The sequence below is a fragment of the Coturnix japonica genome, chromosome 5 (genome assembly GCF_001577835.2).
Source record: "Coturnix japonica isolate 7356 chromosome 5, Coturnix japonica 2.1, whole genome shotgun sequence".
NCBI classification, from domain to species: Eukaryota; Metazoa; Chordata; class Aves; order Galliformes; family Phasianidae; genus Coturnix; species Coturnix japonica.
In genome coordinates, this window is record NC_029520.1 from 32,941,396 (window position 1) to 32,967,792 (window position 26,397).

The 26,397-nt window shown below is 38.2% G+C and overlaps 1 protein-coding gene across 1 annotated transcript; it reads left to right on the forward strand.

The window, feature by feature from the left end:
- Positions 1-688: 688 nt before the first annotated feature.
- On the forward strand, positions 689-18,610 carry BRMS1L (BRMS1 like transcriptional repressor). The gene is made up of 10 exons (XM_015864997.2): positions 689-932; positions 7,597-7,687; positions 8,559-8,686; positions 10,152-10,231; positions 11,409-11,505; positions 11,863-11,946; positions 13,314-13,378; positions 14,790-14,829; positions 15,661-15,787; positions 16,981-18,610. The coding sequence occupies exons 1-10, from the start codon at positions 797-799 to the stop codon at positions 17,102-17,104; spliced, it is 972 nt and encodes a 323-aa protein (XP_015720483.1). The 5' UTR covers positions 689-796; the 3' UTR covers positions 17,105-18,610.
- The last annotated feature ends 7,787 nt before the right edge of the window (positions 18,611-26,397 follow it).

The following is a 26,397-nucleotide window of genomic DNA, read 5'->3' on the forward strand; positions in this document are numbered from 1 at the left end:
CCATAGCACTTGATTTCCTGTTTTATCTTGCTAGACTGAGATGTAAACCTTAAGACTTTTATTATTATTACTTCTGGATTCTTTTTACTAAATCCATATGGATTCACTATAAAGCATTTCAGACCCAGTTGGCAAAATTCACCCCTTTTTCCACGGGGACACGTCCAACTCTTAGCAGACTTCCTTACTTCCTTTCAGCCACCCAAATCCCTGACATCCCTACATTGCACGCTGGGCAAAGGAACAGCACCTTCCAGCACTCTGGGAACTGCTTCTACGTTTTTATATTGCATTAATCCGCTCGTGGTCAGCTTCTGGGATACCGAAAGCTGTTAATAAACAAGAAAAACCCCATACACCGACGAACGGTAGCCATCAAGGAGGCAAGTTCTATATTCACACCCGGGCTCAGCTCGTGTTACACACGGTTCCCCTTTAGGCCCAGTCCCCGCTGGCCGGGCCCACCTGCAGCAGCCGCAGGGCGCTGCCCGCCATCACGGCGCCCTTCAGAGCAGCACGGAGCGGCGCCGCCATGACACCCCTCACAGCACCTACTGTACTCACAGCTCACAACTCCCAGCGTGCGCCGCGCTTCGGCTCGCCGGGCCAATGGGGAGGCTCAGTCAATGACGGGGCTCAGCCAGTGAGACGGCTCGGCCGATGACAGAGCTCGGCCAATGGGAGGGCGCGGCGGGCGCGGCGGGCGCCGGGCGGGGTTGGTGGCACCGCGGGGGCTGGTAGTGGCGGCGGCGGGAACGGCCGTTCTGGGGCCGGCCCGGTGTCGGCGTTGGGCAGCATGCCGGTCCACTCCCGGGAGAAGAAGGAGAACAACCACGATGAGATGGAGGTGGACTACGGGGAGAACGAGGGGAGCACCTCGGAGGAGGAGGAGACCGAGAGCTCGTCCGTGTCCGAGGAGGGGGACAGCTCAGGTACCGGGGTCACCGTCTGTGCCGTTCTCTCTGTTCCTCCCGGGGGGAACCGGCCCCAGCTCCGCCGGTACCGCCGGTACCGCCCCCGCCGCGACCCCGCCCCGCCGCTCTCCTGCTGCTCTCCCGCTGCTGCGGCCCAGCCGGGGGCGGGGACGTGGCGGGGGCACGGTGGCACCAACTCGGCCCCAACGCAGGTCCTGGTGCCGAGCGGGCCGGGCCGCGTGGTGCCGCCGTGTCTGTGCGGGGCCTCGCTTGGGCTTCAGTCTGCGACCGGAGCCAATGTCCGCCTGGTTCTTCGCAGGCGAAACTGAACGTTTCTGTTGGGTGTTTTGGGGCCTGTCTGGGTGGGAGGGGACCTGTCAGTGCCATTGGCCTCTTCTGCGCAGCATTAAACCCTGCTCTGCTAAAGGCTTCTTTCCGTGCCTTACTTGCTCAGGACTGTGGTCTGAGGGTGATTTAACGTGTGAAAGGTGGCTCTAACAGCTGTTCACCTGTTAAAAGGAAGTTTTCTGTTGGAGGTTACCTTATAATTCCAAGGGCTAAATTAGAAACTTGTCATTTAATGGCAACCACGGAAATGCTTTGGAGAGTGTGCTGCAATCTGGGATCGCTGGGGCTCCATATGTCCTGGCCCACACAGGACCTTTGCCACTGGATCCACTGGGGAGCTATAGGAGAAAAGGCATTATACTCTTTAATCAGGTTTTGTTCTAATAGGACAAGGGGAAATATTTTCAAACTATGAGAGAGGATTTGGTTTGAATAGGAGGGGGGAAAAATTACAGTAAGGCTAGTGAGGTACTGGAACGGGTTGCCCAGGGATGTGGTAGATGTCCCTGGAGACAGTCAGAGTCAGACTGGACCAGGCTCTGAGCACCCTGATCTTGCTGTAGGTGTCCCTGTTCATTGCAGGGAAGTTGGACCAAACGGACCATTAAAGGTCCCTTCCAACTCAAACAGTTCTGTGATTCTTTGAAAAGCTGGAGTGGTGCTCAGTGCTGGCTGTAGTCCTGAGGCAAGCTCCTGGTAGCTGGAATTTGCAAGTATTGATGATTGAACCCTACTTTGCAACTCTAGGCAGCTGGTCAATGATTGTCTGCTTGGATTAAACTGTCACCATCCTTCCCCTCATTCTTACCCACCCTTCTTGGTGCATTGTACTTTCTTGTCCTTGTTTATTGCTCTGTCTTCAGTGACACTGGGCCTTTGTATGCTAAGCTGTCAGAAAAATAGCCCTTTAAAAAGTGAAATAGCAAAAATGTCTCAGTGAAGAATTTGATTTGTGAATGAGAGGTACTGGGGGCTTAATGTATACTAATGCTTGGGTAGACTGCAGCTCCTTAGCAACAGAAGTCATGAATAGCAATTTTGTTAGAATATGTAAAGATCTCCAATTTACATCAGTTAACTTTGCACGTATTCTTGTGAGTTTAAGATTAATGACTTGCACAGGTTTAGACAGGAGGCTTCCTGAAGCAGAGATTCTGAAGTTCTTGGCTGTTTCCTCATCTGAGGGAACATCATGCTTCTCTCATCTAATGCAGTATTACTCAGGAGATATTTTCAGTCCATAAACTGTGGAGCACATCCAGGTATGGGCTTGCAAGAACTAGCAAAATTATTACAAACATTGTTTCTATTTGTGTCTCTAATAACAACTGATTTGGTGAAGAGATTCCTAGTTTGGAATAGATAGTGCTGAGGCCCCTATATCTCTAAAGCAATTGTAGTTTTGTTTCAGATAATATAGCCTGAACTGTATGTGTATGGTTGAGAGCTGCCTGAAGATCAAGTCATTGTTTCAAACTCTTATGCTCTCTGTTGATATTTGAATACATTTGGTAAGTGCTTGGAATGAAGCTTTGAATTTAACTTAATAGTTAAATTTGGTTTCTGTTCACTGAAACTGCTGCAAACTGAACCAGTGTGCTCAAAGCTGTTCTGTGGTGAAACATGTATGTGCACACAACTTTATAAATAGTTGGGCTGTTACAGATGAAGAGTTCATTGATCCAGGTACAGATCTGCTGCTGAGAAAGACCGATGAATCTTTCCTTACCCCCATTCTCTTGAAGCTGTTCAGCTGAAAAAAAAAAAAAAAAAAAAAAAAAAGGACCAGAAAGATGTGCTTAACATGACTTGGATAGGTTTGATGAAACAGGCTGGGCAGCATCAGTGTGCACTGGTGGTTATGTTGGAAGAAAGGTACATTTGAGTGAGGATATCCAGACAAGGAGCTGCAGATATCATATTTTAAGTTGAAAAAACATGTCTAATTATGTCCCTGATTGCACAGCAACCTGTTCTGTTCCTTTTTGATGTGATTTAGGAAGGCATGTTTCAATTCTTTTATTATCAGAATTGAATGTGACCTTGAAATGTGAATATTCTGTTTAGGAAAGTAAGTTAATGGAGATGGCTCTTCCCTACTGAACGTGGCTGTTTTTTCAAAATAAGGGAACAGACACAGTTTGTTAAATCTTTCAGAGAGTAAACGAAGTAGAGGAGGAATGGACGAGCTCATTGAGCAATATGGAGGTGAGACGCAGGGTTGCAAAGGGCTCCATGATGAGGTCCAGGAGCAGAACTGCAACAATAACCCTTATGTAGCCAAGCGGGTCTTCCCGCTTGTCTTGAAATAGATTATGCAGTTTATGTAGGTTACTGTTACATAGACTGCCTTTCCTTTGCCATTTTCTAGCCAAATGGTATGTCTTTTAAAAATAAATAAATAAATCATTTTTTCTCTGTAAGAAATGGAACTTGATATGACAGATATTAATGTAACTTTCTCTCTTCCAACTCACTGGCTCTGGTTAAGGGAAGACTGTTAGTATCAGCCACAGGTTTTGAAGCTTCCTCTCTTTCAAAATTTGCCTGTATTCTTGTTTGTAGTTTTTGGTAATTGACAATCTTAAAGCAAACTTTGAATTTTACAAGTTTGTGGATTTTTTTTTTGTTTTTTTTTTTTTTTTTTTTAAATGAGGGCGAGTAACGCTATTGTCTTTCCACAGGCCTTAGAGGGATAAAGGAGGATCAATGTTCTGAGTGAAAGTAGTATGGGTTTCTTTAAAACCATACAAGAAAACCTGTGGATAATTTCTGTTGCATTCCATGGAGAAATGCTTTATGGGAGCACTTTGAAAGTGATGACTATGGGAAATTACATGCTTGTCTCAGTGTCTTGACAAATATGAATTTACTCCATGGATGTGTATTGCTTCTACAGACACAAGATGACTGGCACTGCAAGAAATAAGTAGTAATTAAAATTACTGGAGGAAAAAAAAAAAAAAAAAAAAAAAATCCCTTCAAGTTCTTTCTCAGTAAGTTGGTTATCAGAAGCAGCATTAACGTGCCCTTGAGAGCTGGCACCATTTCTATCCTGTTCCTTTTGTTGATACATATTTAGTAAAGTGTTCTGTTGTTTGTTAATATTGGCAGAGGTACAGAGTAGCATATCAGGGGTGAATAAAAAAGCCACAAGTTGTGCTCACCAACCAAGATGAGAATTTGGGCATTTTGTAGAGCATTTTATATAGGTCACAGCTTATTAATAAGAACCATTTAGGCACTCTTGTGTTTTAAGTACTTTTTTTTGGTCTTTAAACTGACTGCCCTGGTTGCTGAGTTGGATTATTTGAATATAGTAGGGAAAGAATGACTGTGGTTCTGAAAGTGATTTAATATGTCCCAAGTGCTCTGTGCAGTATGAAACCTGATGTGAAATGTGAAGTGTTGAGACAATATGGGGCCATTAGCAAGTACTTTAATATATAATGAGTTGTTTTCCATAGATATAAATTTTCAACAGATAAGCTGTGAGATATAACCTGAAAACCTTTTACTTTTTCATTACTGAGTATTCACTAACCTGTTCTTTAAAGATAGGAGGAAGTTCTGTAATTGGGAAATTGAAGGTATTTCAGGAGTCTTAATGTTTGAAAGTAGTTAATTGGCAGAATAAAGATACAACAAGAGAAGATTGTTATTCAATGTTAGAGGTAGAATGTAGACTTCTAGACAGGAAGTAAAATGTTTTTTGAGTGTATACCCATACACTCTGATTCACTCAGCTGATCCACAGCTGAGTGGAGGTTTGAATGAGCTCTGTTTTATTTCAGTATGTACCAGATTGTCCAGTGTGCCCTCATGCCAGTGTGTTTTCTTGCAACAGAGGATAGAAACGTAAGATGCAATTGCCTTTCCCTCCAGTGTTCGGGAGTTGCACTGACCCTCAGAAAAGGCTGCTGTTCTAATGTGTTGGTTTGTTTTTAAATTTGTTTTGTTTGTTTGTTTTAAACTTGTCCTTTAAAAAACATAAGCAATAAAATCCATGTTGATATAAGAGAAAACTTCCTAATGAATTGCTTGCTGAAACATACGCAGAACTAAACAATACCTGGAAAAAGCTGAAATGTGTGCTTGGTCTTGTTGTGTTTCACAGGGCGGATCCTTCAAACTTTAGAGAATCTTTTTTTCTAGCACATAAAAGCTTCAGACAGTTCTCAAAGTCATGTAGCTGAATATTCTGTTTAGGAAAGTAAATTAATGGAGATGGCTCTTCCCTACTGAACATGACTGTTTTTCAAAAGAAGGGAACAGACACAGTTTGTTAAATCTTTCAGAGAGTAAGCAGAGTAGAGGAGGAATGGTAGTAATATACGGAATTGCAGTAAATCTTTCATTTGGACATACTTCTCTGCTGCATGTTGGTATTCATACACAGGTAGAAGGGGCTAATGTGGTTTTCAAACTTAAAAGCTGTGTCTATTTCAGTAAAAAAGGTATGATTTCAGTAAAAAGGAATGTGGAACAGATTTCATACATCAAGAGATCTGGCAGATCTTAGTTAATAGGTTCTTCTGAGTCAGGGAGGTGATACACAGGCTTCTCTCACCTTTGCAAATCACTGTAGGGTTCTGCAAAACAAGAATGAAGGCTTGAATGGTGCCTTTTTTTGGAGCTGGCATGTAAAGCAATGAAACATGTCTGCTGTAAGATGTGAATGAGGCAAATGCATTCAGAGCTGGTTGTGGACTAGAGCAGCCGATGCAGAGCATCTCTGCTTGGTTTGGGGCCCTGCTTGGCCTCTCTGTCAGCTGTTTTCTGAAGTGACTGTGCTGCTGGGCATGGCCTCCTCTCAGTCAAGCTCCTCTTGTGCTCTGGCTCCTGGCTGCATGGCTGTCCACCCTTCTAACACTGGTAATGGCTTGTGCCTTAACCAAAGAGCTGTTTCTTTGAGATGCAGCAGAAGTAAAGCAGCTTCAGGACATCTCTGCCTCCTGAATATAGCTTAGCAGAGCTTGTTCTCCCTCTGTGCTATTTAATAGGTGCATGAGTGGGACTGGTGGAGCTTTGAGTCTAGAAATTCAGTTCATTGTTACGGAGAACTGTGATTAATGGATTACTGGGTTCAGAAATACCCTGGAAACTTTGATAGGAATAGAGTTTAGAACTTTCCTTTTTAATCTTTGCTTGCCAAGTACAGCAGAAGATTGCATGTCACTAAAACTGAGCAGTTTTCCATTCTGTAGTTGCTGCTTGTTACATCCATCCTTACCTTTTATCCTCTTAAGGAGTGATTCTCTAAAAAGGGTAGAGACAGAGATGGGATTTCTATGTGAAGGAAAGTATGAAGCAAGAAATGTTGTCTTGGGGAAACTCTTCCCAACTTTTAGTTTATCTAATCCACATAAAAGCAAGGAAAAAGATAGGAAATTCTTTCTTCAGCAGAAGAAAACTAAACTGAAACTTTTAATTCACCCTGTCAAGGCATTTGCCTGAAGGTCAGTGGGTGCTGCCACTTCACAACGTGAGTGATTTTTCTATTTTGTAGTGTAAAAACTCTTGTCCTGAAAGTGAATGTTTATTAGACCTTACTGATATGTTCGTTATGTAAATTAGGAAAAAAATCAGAAGTATAAATTAAAACAAAAGTTCTGAAAATTATTTCATAACTCTTGCTGCATAAAAGCATGCAAAATGAAGTATCTGTAAAGTCCTGTATTTTCTAGGTTTTACTGTTAAAAACTGTCTAATTACAAATTCAGTCTTTTTTGATGGTCATTGAGATGAGCTACAGATATTTCTACGTGAATATTTTAGCTTCAAACAGCTCTTCCAATTAAAGAGGATGAAACCTTGTTTCAAAACCAAGTGTTACATTTTTCTTCCTAATGGCTGTTAATGAAAGAAAAACTTGAATTACGTATGACAGATACAACATTTGAACTTGCTCACTTGCTCTCCAGGGATTTCATTTGCTCATACTGACGCAGGGCACACCTTTTCAGTTACGGCTAATAACTCTTCATGAGTAATGCAGCTTCTCATCTGATGTACTATACAAGGATTAATTGTTCTGTTTCACACATTCGTTAGCATTTTGCATTGTCATTTATGAGGTTTAACCTCCTGAAGTCTTACAGTCTTGTTGTTTTCTGGTGTGAGAAAGAAAAATAGCATTTCATGGGGCTTCTTGAATTAAAATTAAGTTTCTTACTTCGTGTAATGAGTGGTTTCTTGTAACCTGCTGTAGCATAGCAGTATGACAGTTGATCTGTTTATTGCTTAAATTCAGACTTGCTTCAAGTTTTAGAAGCAAGCTATGCAGTCCACTTGGTTATATTGTTCAAAATATGTTACCTATTCTTATTCTTAGAAATGGATGATGAAGACTGTGAGAGGAGAAGAATGGAGTGTTTAGATGAGATGTCCAATCTTGAAAGGCAATTTACAGATCTCAAAGATCAGTAAGTATCTTAACTGCCTCATTTGAGGGCCTATTCTGTGAGAATATTGTGTGCAACTGGTGTTTCTTGTCTTTCAAATATCTGGAGATTACTCTTGGAGAAGAATAACAGTTGAAAGTTCTGATATGATTATCAGGCAGTTGCTCCAGAGTACTTTCTCTTCAGTGAGTCTCTAAGAGAATATATACCATGGAGACACATGCACATGTTGTGTACTGTAAGTGTATTCATATGCACGTATACATATATAAATATATTTGTTTCTGCTTTGCTGTAAGAACAGTTCTGAAGTGTTGCAGTAAAGGGCAGGTGTGGTTCTGTTGCACCAAGGAATTGTGATCTTTGGAGAGGTATATCAGGATCCTTCTCCTCTTTGTGTGTATGTATGACTCGTATAAACAGACCCAAGCATTGTGTTAGCTAAGCTAGAAATGAGGGTTTTTTGTAAGGTATCACAGCATTTTTTATAGCTGGTACTAATGAAAATTTCTTGTGGTTACTGCAAACCAGATTCCAATACTGAAAGTGAAACCAGTGCTAGATCTGTCAGTAGTTTACCATAATATCTGTATCAGTGAGAGTGAAGACCTAGTAAACAGAAGAGAGAAAATGAATAGCCATGTATACTCAGAAGCGGATGTGACATTTTTGATAGTATTTAATGTGTGGATTTTCACAAGAGAAGGAGTGAGGGCTGCTTTGCTAAGAGCCTGCCTCTCTTTTTCCTTTGTTTGTGGTTCTGTGGGAGCAGATATGTGTACACTTCTGTAGGTGCACCATGGCATTAACAAAGAGTCAGATTAGCTCTTCTTAAAATCCCTTCTACTTTGTATTCACTTTAAACATTTAAAAATATATTTATTATTTTTAGACTTTACAAAGAAAGATTAAGCCAAGTAGATGCAAAACTGCAAGAGGTCATAGCTGGAAAAGCACCTGAATATTTAGAACCATTGGCAGCATTACAAGAAAATATGCAAATCAGAACCAAGGTGGCAGGTAAGTGTATAAAATGAATATCTCTGTTTCAACAATATGACATTGCTATACATTTAAACATCAACTTATCAATTATTATTGTTTTTGCTTTAAAATTGCTACATGAGTGTGTTTTAAAGTCAGAAATACTGTGGCATGATTTTAAACTTAAAGTATTCTTCAAGTCAAATTGAATAGGTTGCTTCCCTCTTTGTCTGATAACAGTGCTAAAACTATGGCTTATTTATGTTTCAAAGAATATCTGTCTTTCTGTAGTGAGCACAAAGTTTCTAAAGTAGAAACAGTAAACTTTGATGTTTCATTGTTGCTTTTGACTACAGACTGTAAAGAGAATTTGAAATCTTCTGGTCTTTGGCATTTTTCTCTCTATTGGTCATCTTCATAATGCTTTCCCTTAGCTGATGACGTTCAATTTTTGGGTTTTAAGATCTTTATCCAAAATTTACTTGATCAATTCTGAGTAGAACTCTTGCCTGTTGCAGAAGATGAAGATTCCAAGCTGAATCTTGTCACCAGGAGGTGTGACAAGAAATCACCCTTAATCCAGGCTGTTGCTTTGTAGTTTTAAATGTGACTTTCAGTCAATGTTTTGGTGTAGGTGGGTGTAAATAGGCAGAATATTAAGGATGCTCCTAATACATGTATTCAACAGCAGTGAAGATCAGTGTTCCAGTGTAGAAAGAACTCAGGAGAAATACTAGAACTTTCCTGAAGACTAGAAATCATATTTATTTATTTATTTTCATTTTGTCTTCAACTTATTGAGATTCAGAAAGTTATTTCAAAGGATTCCAGAAACTGCAGAAAGAGGTTCTATTTGCTCTTAGTGTTTCATAGCCTTGACAGAAGTGGGTAGTAGCAGGACTTGAGCTCCAGCAAGTAACCCCTAAGGACTGCAAATAAGCAGTGACTATAAATTGATAGGTGCAAGAAATAGACCTAATACTCAGAAGCACTCTTATTTATATCACAAGAAGTCTATTTCGTTGAGTGGAATAGAGTCTTGTTAAATGATGTGATTTATTAGTGTCATGCTGCGTAAAGCAAGCCTTATTTCACACATTAATTTGTAAAAGCTCATTCTTTCATTCTGTTTTCTAGCTATTTGAAACTCTCTAAGTATTGTTTAAAATAGTAATTAGAAAATAGAATAGGTGAATACATATGTATTTTAAATGTGAGGATATCCAAGGTAATTTGGTAGGCCATATGAAATAGACCTATTATGTAAGGTTAGCATGGTAACTAGTTTAACTGTTAACTGATAGGGCAAAAAGTGAAAATAGCATCTATTTTTCTTCAGATATTTAAATTTATTGAATTAAAGGGGATTAATTGCCCAACAAAATGTATCTTTTTTTTTTCCCTTTTGTACATATTTTGGGAATTGAAGGCAGTCTTAAAAGAGAATTTTGAAATCGGGTATTAGCTAAATAAAGTAACATTGTCATTTGTTTGATGACAGGTATCTATAGAGAGCTTTGTCTGGAATCTGTGAAGAACAAGTATGAATGTGAAATTCAAGCCTCTCGACAGCACTGTGAGGTTGTGCCAGCTATTCTGTATTGATCATTTTCCTTTACTTTCCGAATTCAGTGCATATTTTTATGTTCTAACTTTTTATGTTCTAATTTATCTGTTACTGTTACTTGCTATTTTAATGTGATCATTTTTTTATATTAAAATCTGCATAAAAGCTTGCTCAAAGCATACAAAATTAGATTTCTAATAGGTTGGCTTTCATATAAAAACATGCCCCATCCAGTCCTTATTGGGTCCCTGGGGAAAAGCTCTCCAAAATCAGTAGCGCTCTTGTAGAATCATCATTGCACTGAGTATAGCTATTCAGCAAGAATGCCTCTGTTGCCTGTAACATCTTCTCACATTTGTTACCAAGACTAGCAGCAAAACAGGTGACTAAATACAAACAATATTTCATTTCAAAAAGGAAATCTTAAAATGGTGCCAGAACAAGTAGTACTCATTTGACATTTCAGGTATATATAAGAAGGCTTTTGCCTTATCAGTTTAATTGAGGATTTTTTTATTTTTTATTTTTTATTAAGTATTAATGGATTGATAAATATATAAAGGGGGATCTGTGGAGCACAAGTACTTTGTAACTTGAAGGGTTGCTGCTTCTCACAGCTTTAAGGTACACAGTTTTGCTTTCACAACTGTCTAAAGTATTTTATGTGCACAATAGATTATTTCTACTATAAGTAAATATATCAGTTCTGTGGGAAAAGTTAATTGTAAATAATGTAGTAGTAGATAATAATTCTCTATAAATTACTACAATCTCATTAACATTGGAGGCTTAATAAAAGACTTTCAATGAAAACATTCACTTTTAAGAAAGCTAGAGTAGAACTTAATGCTTTACAGTCACTCACTGTGAATAAAGTTTTGCTATCCAAAAGAAATTTGTGTCAAAATATTGAGATCTATTCTGAAGGTCGGGCTATGTGCTTTATATACTTAGTTATTCTTAGTACTGATACTTGATAACCATATATATACTGATGCCAAGTGAATGTGCCATCTTTGATGAGCTAGGGTCTCACAATAAGGAAATGAGTACAGGGCTGTTTTGTATGCTTTACAGCTCTGGAAAGTGTTCACCTCAAATCTGGTCTTTCCTTCTGCTGAGCCTTTATAAATGATGGTAAAGTACATTTAGGTGAGAACTCAGTCATGCCTCATTTTTTTCATATTTTAGAGTGAAAAGCTTCTGTTGTATGATACTGTACAAAGTGAACTAGAAGAGAAGATTCGAAGGCTTGAAGAAGACAGACATAGCATTGACATTACCTCAGGTGAGTGGAAATTAAATTTTTCAATTCTTTTATTAAAAATTCAGGTAGCTGTGTTATTCCTGGTGAGTTTCAAGTTATTCAGTAGAATGCTGTTCCAAACAACAGTGTTAGGTCTGTGGCATGGGTTTGAATTTAAGCTTAAAAACCAACTTTGGTCCAATAATTACCAACACCTATTGTGTGTAGAGAATATTCATCTATGACTGCATGGTCTTGTGACAGTTTTGTTCTATTCAGATTCAGCATCTCACCAGGTTGTCCAGAAATAAAAACAAACAACTTTTCAGATTTTCTTTTCTGTGAGAACAACTAGATAAACACGTTTCTGATTCATTCATTCTTATTGTTTCTTTTCAGAATTATGGAATGATGAGCTACAGTCAAGGAAAAAAAGGAAGGATCCATTTAGTCCAGATAAAAAAAAGCCTGTTGTTGTATCAGATATCCTTTCAATGAAATCACTGATTATTCTGGAAGTATTTGCTGTTTTATAGCTAGTCCTATTATGTATGACATTAACAGCAAACTGAAGTGATAAGACATTCTCAAAATTTATTTTTGAATAGCAGTTGGTATTCTAATTCAGATTAGAGAAGCCTAGTTGACACATCCCATTATGAAAAGTAAAATTAGGAATCTCTAATTAGTGTCTATGTACAGGGTCTGTTAATTAAAAATATCTACTTCTTAAATAGAAGCTCTTTGGCTCATCTTTTGAGTATTTCTTCTCATTACTTTACATTTTGTGATTTTACTAAAAGGGTTGTTTGGATGGAAGATATGGGGTAAAGTGTTGGCTGTCAGTGTAATGGAGAATTCACCCTGATGAACTGTTAGCTACAAAATGAACACAGAAGCAGGCATTATGTCTGCAAAGTGCAACCTGACTTGTGTCACTTCTGCTTTATAGATTTGCTTCTCTTACTGGGACATCTTCAACTCAATTTATGACTTCTTAACAGTTTCCACATCTTTAGAACCCTCAAAGGATTAACTGTCTCAATTGTTGGAATTTTTAATTTTTATAGGCATTGAGCTTGTGGTTCTTGTACAATGGGTATAGTGTTTAAGAATTTTGTATCAGCATCTTCTGTAAAGCTGTAGATGGACATACAATGCAGCTGAGATTTCTGAAGTTATAGAACTTTGAAGAAAAATTGTCTCCTAAGAAAGAAGGAATTGCATTTGCAAACTGAGTATTCCATGTTCCTCCTGTCCCTAATCCTCACTGTTATTGCTTATGATTTTAAGGTAGTTGCGAACTTGTCACTTCGCAGAGATCTGTGTAAAGCAGGTACCCAGGTATTCTCCAGTGCTCTTGCTGTGTAATTCTCTCTGATTTAGAGGAAATTAAATATGAAAATGGCAAAGGATTCTTGAAGTTTCAAATAGAATGTAGAATACAGTAAAAATAATGATTTTAGGAGAGGTTATACTACTGCAAGTGCCTTTTTTAGTGGCATATTGAAATTGTGGGAAGTTTTAACTGTAATTTATAACACTGCAAGTAGAATGATTTTTGGAACCCATAGGGATGGCATGATTGTATGACAATCGTTTATCATACTTTTATGTTGAATTCCAATAGTGTGAATATTTACATGCTATTACTTACCTCTTTTTACGAACTTCAGAAGTATTCTTCTAGATTGCCTAATTCAAAGTCGCATTTATTTTTTCTGAGCTTCAGCTTCACTCAGGTATTCTTTCTGTGAGACACTGACAAAATGACTTTATTAATATAGTTGTGTGATCTTTAAAATATTTGTATTATCACTGTTTAGAAGAGTTTTCCCTAACTTTTTCACGCCCCTATATAGTTTATATGTTGCAAGACCTTGATATACTTGAAGACTGGACAACAATAAGGAAGGTAAGATGAAAGCATGAATGCCTGTAGCCTTGGTTTCTTTGGGTTCTTGTCTATTCATGTTCCCTGCTGGAAATATGCAAATGCATTTCTAATACCATCAAAACTTAAAAGAGAGTGGTCTGCTAATGATTCCAGTTTCAGCCTTGCTATTGCTACTTTTCTTGACTCTATGTGAAACATGCAAAGGAATCTGAAAAGGAGATGGCAGAACTTCTCCTAATATGTGTCATCTGTGATTTCTGTGGTAGAGTGAACTTGAAGCCTGTATCAAGGCCATCTGATTTCTCATTGTTTCTGCCAAAGTCTGTCATATTATGGTAGTTTGATAGAGTTTTGTTTTAAGTAAAGATTTCTGAATGTATGTAATATGTTTTGTTTTCTGATAGTAAATGTGTCATTTTATGATGATGTGTGTCTTTCAGCCTCTCACTACACCTTTTTGTTTCTTTCCTTTTGGCTTAAAGTATAATGCTGTGATTTTCCCAGTTTGTAAGAGAATCAGAGTTTACAGGAAGATAAATTTGTTTGACTAATTAATAAATTTGGAAAAAAATAAATCCAAATTTTGGGTACAGTGTCTTACCAGATCTTTGCCATAGCGTTAGTGTAACTTGATGTAATCAATCAAATACTATTCTTGCCCTGCAACAGCAGTTGGAAAAATTTTCTTTGTATTCTGGCAAAAATCAGTGCTTTCTAACTTGTGGAGTAGGAAACTCCATTGTAAGAATTCAGAAACTTTCTGGGAAATGATGTTAAATTTATTTCCATCTGTCTTGTGGTGCTGACGTGAAAACCTGTCTGTTTTCCTGTCTCATTGGAGGCACAGATTAAAAATAGCTTTCACTCAGTTTCTTTGCTGTAATGTAACATGATTTAAAGAAATAGCAACAACAAAAAAGAATTAAAAATCTACTTTGCTGCATATGATTCACAGCTTTTCACTCACGTGAATTGTCTGCTTGTGGGTATAACTTAATAATCTGGAGGGTGTGTTGTTCAGATAGCACTTAGTTTTTCAGAACCAGAATTATTGTCATTTTGTGTTGGTTTTTTTTGTTTGTTTGTTTTGTTTTGTTTTTTTTAATAGAATAATGGCCATTTTTGAGAATTTTATTTAGGAAACTTGAAATTAGTAAAGTCAAAACTCATTAGAGAATGTCATTTTTCCTCCCCTCCCCAAATAGTTAAAAGCAAGTGTAACCAAGCAGTTCATATTAATAAAGTAACGTTTGCTTTTTCCCCCAAAAAGTACTCAAAGTTTGCACGCATTTCATAGTGTCATCAGTATCACATAACATTAATGCTGCACATAAAAACAAATGTCTTGAGCTGTGCTGTGCAAAACAATTTGAGCTGGCAATTAAGAAAAAAATGTCTGCTGACTGTCTTCATTTTCTTTTGTTTCTAGGCAATGGCTACATTGGGGCCACACAGAGTAAAGCCAGAACGTAAGTAAATGTTGTCTGATTTCACAAGACAGAGCTTGCAATATACAGTGATGCAAACTGCATTGAAGCAGGCTATATTTATTTTAGCCTTGGTATGCTGAACACAGGGTAGGGTGAGCTAATTGGAATATGTCTATCCCTGCTCTGAGTTGTTGATAATTGCAGCTGGATTGGTGATTGTCATTGCTGCATGAATTGTAAAAATTAATTAAAAAATCAAGACTTCTAAGAGTGGGCTTTACTAGTGAATATTGGTATATTATGCCAATATTTTCATAAAATGAGGCAGAAAGCTGAAATCATCTGAATTTTAAGAGAGCATTCTGAACACACGTTGCATTCACTGCAAGTTGTAGCTCTGAAAAAACATATATGGAAAAGGAGTGGTAAATGATAACATGGTCTGAGGTTAGAAGCATATTAATGCTAGGTAAAATCAAGTGCTTGGAGGTAGTGAGTAATGATGAAAAGGGAGAGAAGACAAGTGGTTTCTTCAGTGGTCAGTTACTGCTTGCATTCGGGCATAATGCACTGATGAAGAGATTTCGGATTATGTGTCTTGTTGCATTATTCTAATTGTGAAATTTCACATCATAGATTGGAGGGTTGTATGAAAGAGAACTTAAAATGGAAATGCAGCTTTTAATTTATCTGACTGGAAAGAAATAAATATAATGCTTCTAATTTTCTTGCATTTGGAGCTAACTATCTAGAGAGAGACTACCTATGACAATGTAAAAATTGCATATGTGGTGTATAAATAATTTACTGGATGTTTATTTCTAAATCTTACCGACTTCTGCCAACTGATATTAAATTTGACTGTTTTAGCACCTGTCAAACTAGAGAAGCATCTACATAGTGCTAGATCTGAAGAAGGAAGACTGTATTATGATGGAGAGTGGTATGGACGTGGACAGACGATATACATTGATAAGAAAGATGAATGTCCTACAAGGTGAGTATTATTTTATTCAGTTCTCTATAGTCCTGTTAAGCAAAAGGCAACGTGGTGGCCTTGAAGAATAAATTGGAAATAAATTCATCCTTGTGAAGGTTGAATTTTACCGAAGGTAATTCGCTTTAGGATGGGATTTTATTAAAGGATTGAAGCTCTTAACCAATTTCTGGACAGCCTGTGATTTAAGGGTTGTGTTTGGGAATTTTCTTGCTGAGACTTTGATCTGTTGGCCAGCTGTAAAATATTTAATCATGGAAAACTACTTTTTGCTGTTGCTTGTGGAAGGAGTCTTGAAGATAAACTAGATCAAAACCCTCTGCTGTGACAGAGTTGCTATCCACTAGGCCAGGTTATCCATGGCCCAATCCAGCCTGGGCTTGAATGCCTTCAAGGATGGATCATCCACAGCCTCTCTGGGCAGCCTGTGCCATTACTTCACTACAGTTGTTATAAAAAACTTTTTCTTTTATTCAGTCTAAATCCTTCCTCTTTTGGTTTGAAGCAATTTCCCCTTGTCCTGTAATAGAGGACCCTGATAGAGTCTGTCCTCTGCTTCCACTGTTTTAATCTGTTTTTGAGCTATGTTTGGCACCAGTTCTGTTTGGAAGAAACATTTTAAGGTTTGGGTTTTTTCCCCAGTATTTGTGTTGGAGTTTACCACAAGGAGCATGAAATCAAAGATCATGTAAGAATGATTTGGTTAAATTAAATAGGTCAGGCTTTAGCTTTATTTTTCATGGTCCTGGTGCTGGGATTAACAGTTGAACACTTTCTTCCTTGTATTCATTTGTTTATTTGAGCTTTGTTTTAGTTCTACACCTTGGGGTTTTATAAGTTTAAGGATGTTCTGGAAATGCTTTCTAGTGTACTGTGGGTAGTCTATTGATTACTCTGAGTGACTGTCCTTCGTAACGTTTAAAGTATTTGTAGATGTGATGATTTTCTCATAAAAGAAATAAAAATAACTGTCTGAAAATTCAACTGTCTTTACTAGAAATATACACAGTTATTAAAAAATGGTGCCAAAACCATCCTTACAATGGAGTCAGTACTTTCTGAGCCTAGCGGTTATACCTACTATGTGTTTTCATTTACATTACAGCTGCAGTTTTTGATGTTATTTATTCTTTAACTTTGCTAAATGATTCTTATTTTTCTTTCCCTGGCCCTTCTTCCCTCATTTTCTGTAGTGCCATAATTACAACAATTAACCATGATGAAGTTTGGTTCAAAAGACCGGATGGAAGCAAATCCAAGCTGTATATTTCTCAGCTACAGAAAGGAAAGTATTCAATAAAGCATAACCACAACTGACTGTTGCTAAGCCATGCTTGATGTGCCATGGGATGAAAGTTGTATTTAATAGCGTTTTGTATTCCTCATAAATTTACAGCAGTATCTGATGTGTATTTGTAGCGCTGTATGTAAACTTCATATGGACGGCCTTCAGAAACCTGAGGATGTTAAATCATGTTAACTGACATTTTACCTCTAAATTGGGTCCAGTGCTTACGATATGAAGTATGCTCTTCAAATGTAATGGCTCAGAATTTCTCATTAAATGTTGATCTTTTAAAATGGAAAAAATAAAAAATTCTTTTTTTTTCATTGGTGACCAGTTTGTTTGATAAAAATAACACCCACAATGACCAGCAACTCCCTTTGTTTTCAGTGACCGTCATGCTTCTCTTGTGGATGAAAATTTAGCTTGTTCAGCTGTTGCTTTTGAATAGATTGTAACATGCATAAAGCATTATTTTATCCAAAGTGGATCAATTTATTGAAATTATTGCCCTCGACAGCTCTGCTAGTTCTGACTGTCTTATATTTTGTAAGGTTTACTACATTGTTTTTAATGAGACAAAGCCAATATTTTAAGTTAGAACTTTTCAGGAGCACCTTTCTAACTTAGGACTCTACAGTAAACATATTATTGGTGATTTGTTTTCTTCTTCCCCAGATAATCATCAAGATTTATGTGTAAAGTAGATAGTGTTCCTCTGACGTGTGTTACATGCAGCCCAAGAAGGGTGGCTGCTGGGATGATTATGTAAATACTGATGCATGCTTTGCTTATTTGATCCATAGCTGTATGGAATACGGTGAGGGTTTTTTCAAAAGGGAAAGCATATAACTGGGTAAATTTATCTTCTTCACCAAACATTATTTTCCAAGTTCCTGTAACCCATTTCATCTTATTGTATACCAGAATTATTTTATGCAGCATAGAAAGCTGAATTTCTCTTGTATCTTACTGTTTAAGCCACCAAGAAAAATCCTTAATCTTTAATGTTACTGTGATGTGCTTGAAGCATCTAGACTGTTAGATGGGATTGTTGAAGAATTTTTAACGCCTTGGTTTTGTGCACTTTAATCTCCACTTACGATGAGTCTTGGTGGAGTAAGAAAGCATCCATTTGGTTTAAAGGATCACAGCAAATAAGTATTTTTATTGTAACATATAAATGGTTTATTCCTATATTAATTGTTTCTTTTAGTGCAGAGTGGTAACTACTTTCCAAATGCCAAATCAGTTTCTGCTGAGTGATGCTTTTCTACAAGCGTATGACATGAATAATGTATATAAAGTATCAGTTGACGGTGGCTTTTAACAAGATGACCTGTATGTATACAGTTGTTTGATAAACTTTTTGTAATAAAATATTCGTATTTTTTAACTTAGTATATAAATAAATGATTGGTGTTAGTGGGCATCCTGAATGTTGTTGTGCTTGTTTTCTAGTCTTGGTGTTGCTGATGTAACAGATCTGTAAACAAAGTATATTTAAGTTTGCAGAAAGCATAAATCTTGTTAAAGGTCTTTGACTTGCGCCTTCTTTCTCTTGAATACTGAGTGTGTGCACGCTTATTTTTTGCATCTTACATTTTTTCCCTTAGCATGCTATGAAAGCACTGCTCTGCACTGTTTATAAATCACTTCTTAAACACTTAAAAATGTCTTGGCTCCTGAATGGCCTGAAATCATTTACATTTATGGTGTGCTGAGGCCCCTGAGTTGTTCAGTGATTTACCTGTTTTCTCACTGTGTTCTGCACTGCACTGGTTGCAGTCGTTTCTAAAATTGTTTCTAACCTGATCTGTTTGGGTGCAGAGCTTTGCTTTGTGCATCTGTGCCCTTTAGATTGACACCTGGTGAGTGTGGTTTCTCTTTTCAGAGTAAGCTTCTCATATGAACGTGGCATTTGGTAAGCATAGCACTGTGTCTTAGTGGTCAGACAACTGAGATCGAACTATTCTGTTTCTGTAATTGCAAGAAAGTGAGCTGTGGCTTTCCTTTTTACATGTAATCACATGTGCGTGTCATAGGAGAGGAATGGGAGTTTTTCTTATAATTGGTTTAGTCCTTTATTTTTTTTCTTGAAAATATGATTTGTAATTGTTTTATTTCTGCATGAGCTGCATTTGGTACAGGTTATGTATCTTTGTAGTATTTTGTCGGTTAATGGTTTGCCTGCTGTCATAAGTTATAAGAGGTGTCTTGAGGAGATTTTAGTCCTTTGGAGTACAGACATTGTTAGCCTCTTGTTCATCTGTCTTTTGCACTGCTACAGGAAAGCTTTTCAAGGTTCAGTAGCTTTTCTTTAACCTGCAAATATGATTAAATTCAATGAAGCACTGAAAGTAATAAGATGTTGGGCATACTATTTCTTTCTTGACCTACACACTTTGTGAAAGGAAAATAAATAAGAATAGTAGGCACTGATTATGTAATCATAAATACCTTCGCTATACTTCAGAGGAGATGCTATTTTTGCTGAGCAAGGGTGATCTGTTCATCTTTCCCATAACAAAACTCTGGATATATTTAGTTGGAATGCAATTGATGTAACCCAGAAGCATTCAGTGTGCAAATATTGTGGAATTTAGACTAAGCGTCTTGTAACAGCAAGCCCTTAAGCTTTCCAAATACACTTGAATGTTGACACTTTATCTCACAGTGTTTGTTTTAAAACTGTGAAAATCAGCTGTTTATTTATTTGTGTTCCATGGAACATCTTGTTTAAGATTTGGGAGCCAAGGCCTGCATAGCCAGCTCACCAGCCCCACCAAGTGGCAAGGGATGATTAAGTACTACAATTTTCACACTCCTAAAATCTATGCAGCCCTCCATTAAAAGGTTACATCTGTCTTTTGTTTGTTGTTTGTTTTTCTTCCTTTTTTCTTTTTTCCCCCTTTTCCTGTGGGTATTCTCGTTGCTTTGTTTTGTGTGTGTGGGAGGAGGGGGTTGTTTTTTTTGAGGGCAAGGGGATGTGGTAGAGAAGAAAGCATGCAGTCTGTAGACTGCACATTTAAGTAGCTAAAATCTTCAGTGCTTTTGTGCATCTCAGATTGGTTTGAGTCTATCACTGTTCCTGATGTTAGCTAGATGCCTTTCTTCACACAAGTTCTGCGAGTGACAGCTCTGTCCAAGCACCCTTTTACAGACAGCTTAGTGAGCTCTATGGTAGGGGTACTTGATCCTTCTAAATAAGTTGTTTGTAACCAAGGCCAGCTACCATTGGTGCTAGGAAAGGTAAGCAGCGGTGTGCATCTGGTATGAAAAGGTACGTTGGGGTCTTGCAGCCAGGTGCTCTGGGTGACACGTGCATACCGGTGGTGCTGTTGGAAACTGCCTGGGGTCTGGAACTGTTTCAGTGGCTCTGTGGCATACGTGTAGCTCAGCTGCGTAGTGCATCTGCAGTAAATCAGCATGGAGTTCGCAGCCTACGATTTAATCAAAAGCACAGCATGTGTTCCCTAAGCCTGCTCATTTCTTGGAAATGCCAACCTAACTGTCCTTGCGTTGTGTATGCTTCTGTTCTCTGTACAGAGAACCTGGTCTCAGTGAAACAGAGGTGACCCTCCATCAATGTTTAAGATTTTTTTTTCAGTGTTTACTGTTCCTGTTTGGTGCTTCCAGAAACTGTTGTGCTGAACTGCAGCTTCAGCGTGCTGCCTCACACACACCTCATTCTTCAAAGTCGGACTTTCCCAGGTGTTATGCAGTGAGTTGGAATGCTTGAGGTGAGTGGAGAGTTTCACCAGCTGGCTGGGAACCCAAAGTTAGGTGTGAGCTGAAGGAAATGTTGAAAGGAAGATATTCTAACTACAGAATGAAGATTGAAGGGTAAATGACTGAAGCATATGTCAAACATCAGCATTTCAAAAAACGGTGAAATGAGTAATGCAGCCCTGGCTACTGATGAGTAGAAGCACATTGGAACAGGGCAATGCAAAGGAAAATAAGCTGCATGACTTATTGAACAGAAGGCTTCAGACATGACAGAATTGCAGGGGTTGGAAGGGCCCTTAAGAGGTCATAGAATCCAAACCACCTGCTAAAGCAGGTTCTCTAGAGCACATCGCACAGATTGGCATCTGGGTGGGTCATGAATATCTCCATGGAAGGAGATATTCTGAGATAACTGGCTCTCTGGGCAACCTGTTCCAGTGCTGTCACCCTTTCCACATGTTTGTGGGGAACTTTTGATATTCAAGTTTTAGGCTGTTACTCCTTGACCTATTACTGTACACCATGGAGAAGAGCCTGGCCTCATCCATTTGCCTCCCACCTCATCTTAGATGTTATAAACATTAATCAGGCCCAGGCTCAGTCTTCTTTTCCCCAGTCTGGACAGTCCCAGTTACTCAGCCTTTCATCATAAGGGAGATGCTCCAGCCCCTTTTTCCTGTGAGGAAAATGAGTCAGAAACAGCTGGCACAAACAGGACTGTTAAACCTGCCTTCCCTTTGTGACCCGGGATCTGAAGGTACCCTGCTTCTGTGCTGCAGAGAGGCGTTGTGCTGAGTGCCTGCAGGTGGCAGTAGGTTTATGCCCAAATTCCTCACTGGTAGATTATGAATTTTCTGTCAATATCCAGCTTGGGGTTTTTGTTTTTCTTTTTTTACCCTGTTTCCTTTAGTTGTAGCACTGCTGCAGTTGGTTTTAATCCTAATGCATACTAATTAAGGGATATTTAGAAAGAACAGATAGTACACGGAGCTCTAAAGAAGGATTATCTCTAGCTACTGTATCATGGAGAAAATTGGCGTGTAAAGGCTTAGGAAGCAATAGAAACGGATTAGATGCTTTCTAGTTGCTATAGAAACAAAATATGTAATTAAACAAAATGAAATATATTACAACTCTTACACTGATGAACGTACTTAGGAAAGGTTGGACAATAAATGAATGCTTTATGCTGCGGTACCAACCCGAGAAATAAACAGAGCTTTGGGATTATTTTTCAGATAAAATTTTCATCTGCTGCCTTTGGATGCTCAGTTAACTGGAGCCAAAGATACTTTGTTTCCTAAACTGAAGCTCTAAAAAAGAGTGTTAAGAATAACCAGTATGTAATGCAGTGAGGTCTTGCATCAGTACTGCTGCAAATTAATAACGTTAATGTTATTAATGTGATGCTGATGATACTGTAAAATTAATAAAAAGTTGAAGTACATTTATTTTAGGGACCAAAACAAACAAACATGTTTCTTTCTGAATATTAACTGTTTAATTATGCTTGCTTTAAAATAACAGATCTCTTCAGTGTTTCTTATTCCAAACGAATGTGTTAACAGATGCGCCCCCTTGCTCTGTAGTGGTTTCGCATTTATGATACCAGTTTTGCATGTGACAATAAATCCCGTTAACACTTTTGAGCTGTGTGTATTTTTGCATTGGTTTGTCTGCAAGGCAAACAAAGGTAAGACAATTTCAGATTGATAATGTGTCAGATCAGAAAGTGAATAGCGTGGATTTAGCTTGCGCTGCAGATGTGGTAGCAGTTAGTGCCATTTGCCAAAAGAGGGCACTTTGGGGTTTCTTATGGAGTGCCATTTACTTTGAAAGTTTTGCCTGAGTTTTCAGAACATTTTTTTTTTCTTTTTTTATTCCTTAAAATGTGCTTCTTGGCAATTCAGAAAGGTCACGGTGGTTGCTACTTCTTTGTTAGCTTAATTCTGAAGGTGACTGCATCTGCTAATGGTAAATAATGCAGGAACACTTGCGTAGAAGGGGCTTTTATTTAGTCTGAAATGTGACCATGAGAGGAAGACCATGGTTTATTGGCTTCCTTTTCTTTACAGAAAAGAAAAGAGAGTTAGAATGCCAGTATATGATTCTTCATCATTATTTGTGAGAGTGAAGCTCTGACATTCCCCAGGGTGTGTTCTGAGCCCTGTGTGATAAACAAGTTATTTTACATTTAAGTCTACAGATTGGGCTCCAATTTTTATTATCAGAGCACTGTTTTGTTGGATCAGTTATTGGATTGAAGTACACGAGTAACTTGAATGAGACAAAGTCTGTGCACGGGAGGTAACCAAAAGATAACCATTCAGTTTCAGTTTTCTTTTACACCACATTAGGAGTCACGTCACAAACATGCCATTATTGTTTTATGAACTCACTTGTACTGAGCAGCTCAAAACCCAGCACCTGTGAAAAAGTTGAGATGTTCTGACAAAATGTACTATTAGCAGTTATTAGATTCTCATACTTGCCCAGGTTCTTTCATTCTTCTATTGTTTGGTCTTGCTGCTTCTGTAACTGGAGAACTCAGTAAAGCTCTAAATAGAAAGCAAGAGAAAGCTTTTGGGGTGAAATGCATGGTTCTTTATTTTGTTTTAAATTCTTTCTTCCAGTTTTTCCCTTCTAAAAAGTCTGAGATCCATATATAAATACTGCCAATGATTAGACAGCAGTTAGCCAATTCCAACATGCCTACAAATGAACCATTTTTAATCAGACTTCCTCTGAATTGAGGTCTATCATAAAAATTTCACACACAACTCACAAAAGGCTGTTTCTTATCTCAGTAATGCTCATTGGTTTTTTGTTTGTTTGTTTTTTGGGTTCTTTTGTTTTTGTTTTTGCCTTTGTGGGGTATAAATAGCCCAGTATTGTTTGGAATAGTGAAGACTAAGAATGTTTTCCTGGCCATGGTTCAGGATGTGTGTTGCTTTATTATTGTATTGCATAATGTAATAGTTTTTTTTTATTGTAGAAGAACTAATCCTGATGGGTTTGTATTTGTTTTATGAGGGAGGCCATCTCCACAGTGGTCATCTCCTGAGACATAATACTATTAAAATTGTCATCTCTGGTTTTAGCTTTAAAAGCGTTTCTGCCAAGACTTGCTGGCACCTGCATTTGTTGGTACCCATTCACCAGCATGGGGAAATTTGGCATCCCTCCCTTGGCAGGAGTAACAGCAGTGTGAGTAGGTGGCTGCAGTCCCATGTCTGAGTCCAGGCTGCCCTTGCTGTTACCAGGAGAAGTGGAGCAGCAGTTCCACAGGGCTTCATATGTGATGTCACCAGGGGCTTTCCCTGAAACCTCTCTCTGCCCATCAATGGGATTAGAGCTGATGTTCAGCAGTTTTACCAGGAGGACCGATAGGAGGACAGATGAACAACTGATGATGTATTGGAATCAATCTCATTTCCTTGGAAAACTGAGCTAGAAAATATGTTTAATATCAAAAACAGCAAGCAAGCAAAACACAGCCAAGAAGTGCCTGAGATCACAAAACCCAAAGCCCCGAGCGTAGCACCAGCTGTGATGACAAGTACTGGACAAGATCTGCAGTAATCCTCTTATCCGTACCTAGAATATTCATACAAAGGCCTTGTGATGTTAAATTATTTACAGCACAGCTTAGAAACCAGGTCTCTAGAGGACAAAACTGCAATACTTTTGAACAGGTAGAACTACACTGAATGCTGGGCTCCTTTGTACGAGATTTCCTGAAAGACCTAAAATGTCACTGTGCTGTGGTTTGTCTGGAACAAGATGTCTTGATAGAAAGTGTGTTTGTGAGTTTGGATGTTGTAGTAGGATTTGAGCTGCTAAAAAAGTTAAATAAAATGAAAAACCTGTTTTAGTTTAAGTCACTTCACAAGATGTACTTAGAGAATGTATTTCTGTGTTTTCAGGGTCATGTCTGCTTCTTGTTTCCTCAGTCAGTTTCCTTAGAAAATGAATATATGCCGATTATATAACTTAACAATTAAATTCAAGGTTTTCTATTATTGTGAAAAGAAAAGATTCTCAAAGCTGTATAGACAGAAAGTCACAAATACTGAGCAGCTTTTTACTCCATTCTGGTTTATGTACACTGTTTTTTATGAATGGCTTCCTTCTAATTAGGTTTGCCTTATTAAAACAAGTCCCACTGGTAATAATAAGGTTTGAAAAGTACGAGCATAGGCATTAACCATTTAGACTGTGCCAAAATGTCCCAGTTTGTGTAACTGACTTTACACCACGTGAAAGATTTTAAAATATTTTATATGGTTGTTAAGTTTGTTTTATGGGAAACAGCCTCAATCACTAAATGAAAACCCAGGTTCTGGTCCCAAAGATTCTTTTCCACTGAAACTGTGGAAAGTTTGAGTTTTGTTCCGTGCTGGCAAAAATAAACAAAACGCCACAGTACGGCTTTTAGCAGGACAGAGGGAATGCTTTGTATTCATCAGGACAGCTCAGGCCTAATGTGGAACATGGATCATCTGCTATATCCAACTACTACAAAAATAAAAAGGCTCAAGTGGTTTTTGTCAAGTAGGCATTTTCTCCTTCAAAATACTTAAACTCAAATTCACGTTTCCTTGCTGAAGGGTGGCCAAAAACAATGTGACGGCCAAACCATATTAAGGAACACATAAGTGTAATGTGCCAGCATAATTTACACCTAAGCTTACAAGATGCCCCTGTATGTTTATTTGTCAGTGTTTACATAGATAAAGGTGCGTACGCATACAAACATGCACCGGTCTCTACAAATGGAGACTGCAAACCTACTGTGAACATCCACCGCTCTTAAGTAATGCACACTAAATTGATGCTCTAAACTGTGTGTCTTCTTGGACTGATCAAAGCTCTGAAGGAGACTTATTTCAAGAAATGAAGTGCTTTGAAGTGCTTTACCCGTACAAACTCAATGTGTAGCTTATGATATAAGCATTTTTTTAAGGCTATAAGCACATAGGAATGGCATATAACTATGCAATACTGTGTGGTTGGTTGTTGAGTTTATAGTTCTACTTCTTTAGTCTTGACCTCTCACTCCACAAATATAAGAATTGATCTTTATTTAAAAAAAAAAAAAAAAAAAAGCTTGCATTGAAGAAAACCGTATTTACAGGAAGTAATAATTTGGTTTCTCCTTCCTATGTCAGCAAAATGGAGACTGCAGTAGAAGAGAGAAATTACTCAGAGAAGTACAAAATTCCTACATTAATGCAGTGTTTAAGATTGATCTGTGCATCTCTTAAGAGATCTTATGATCTCTCTTTAGGTATTTATGTTTACTGATCAAAGTTGATGACTCTGAGATTTGATAGGTTGAGCAACCTATGGGCTCAGTGGCACAAGGCTGTGAAGAACTTGCTGGAATAATGTTAGCTATATTTGCTGGTAGATGGACTCCAAAGGTGACATTGTCTGGAAATTCTGCCTCTCTTATGCTACCTGGAATACGGTGAGATTTAAGATAATCTAGTACTGGGTTTTTAGTGCTATTTCTGAGAACTACATGTCTCATAAAGCAATGTGTGTGCTCTTACTCTTAGACGCACACTTGCCCTTTTTATAGCTTTCA

Bases quoted from the DNA above. Each gene is read 5' to 3' on its own strand.
- BRMS1L (XM_015864997.2), top strand. From the start codon at position 797: ATGCCGGTCCACTCCCGGGAGAAGAAGGAGAACAACCACGATGAGATG. The intron at 13,379-14,789 runs GTAAGATGAAAG...TTTTGTTTCTAG, and splicing joins ACTGGACAACAATAAGGAAG to GCAATGGCTACATTGGGGCC. The intron at 14,830-15,660 runs GTAAGTAAATGT...TGACTGTTTTAG, and splicing joins ACACAGAGTAAAGCCAGAAC to CACCTGTCAAACTAGAGAAG.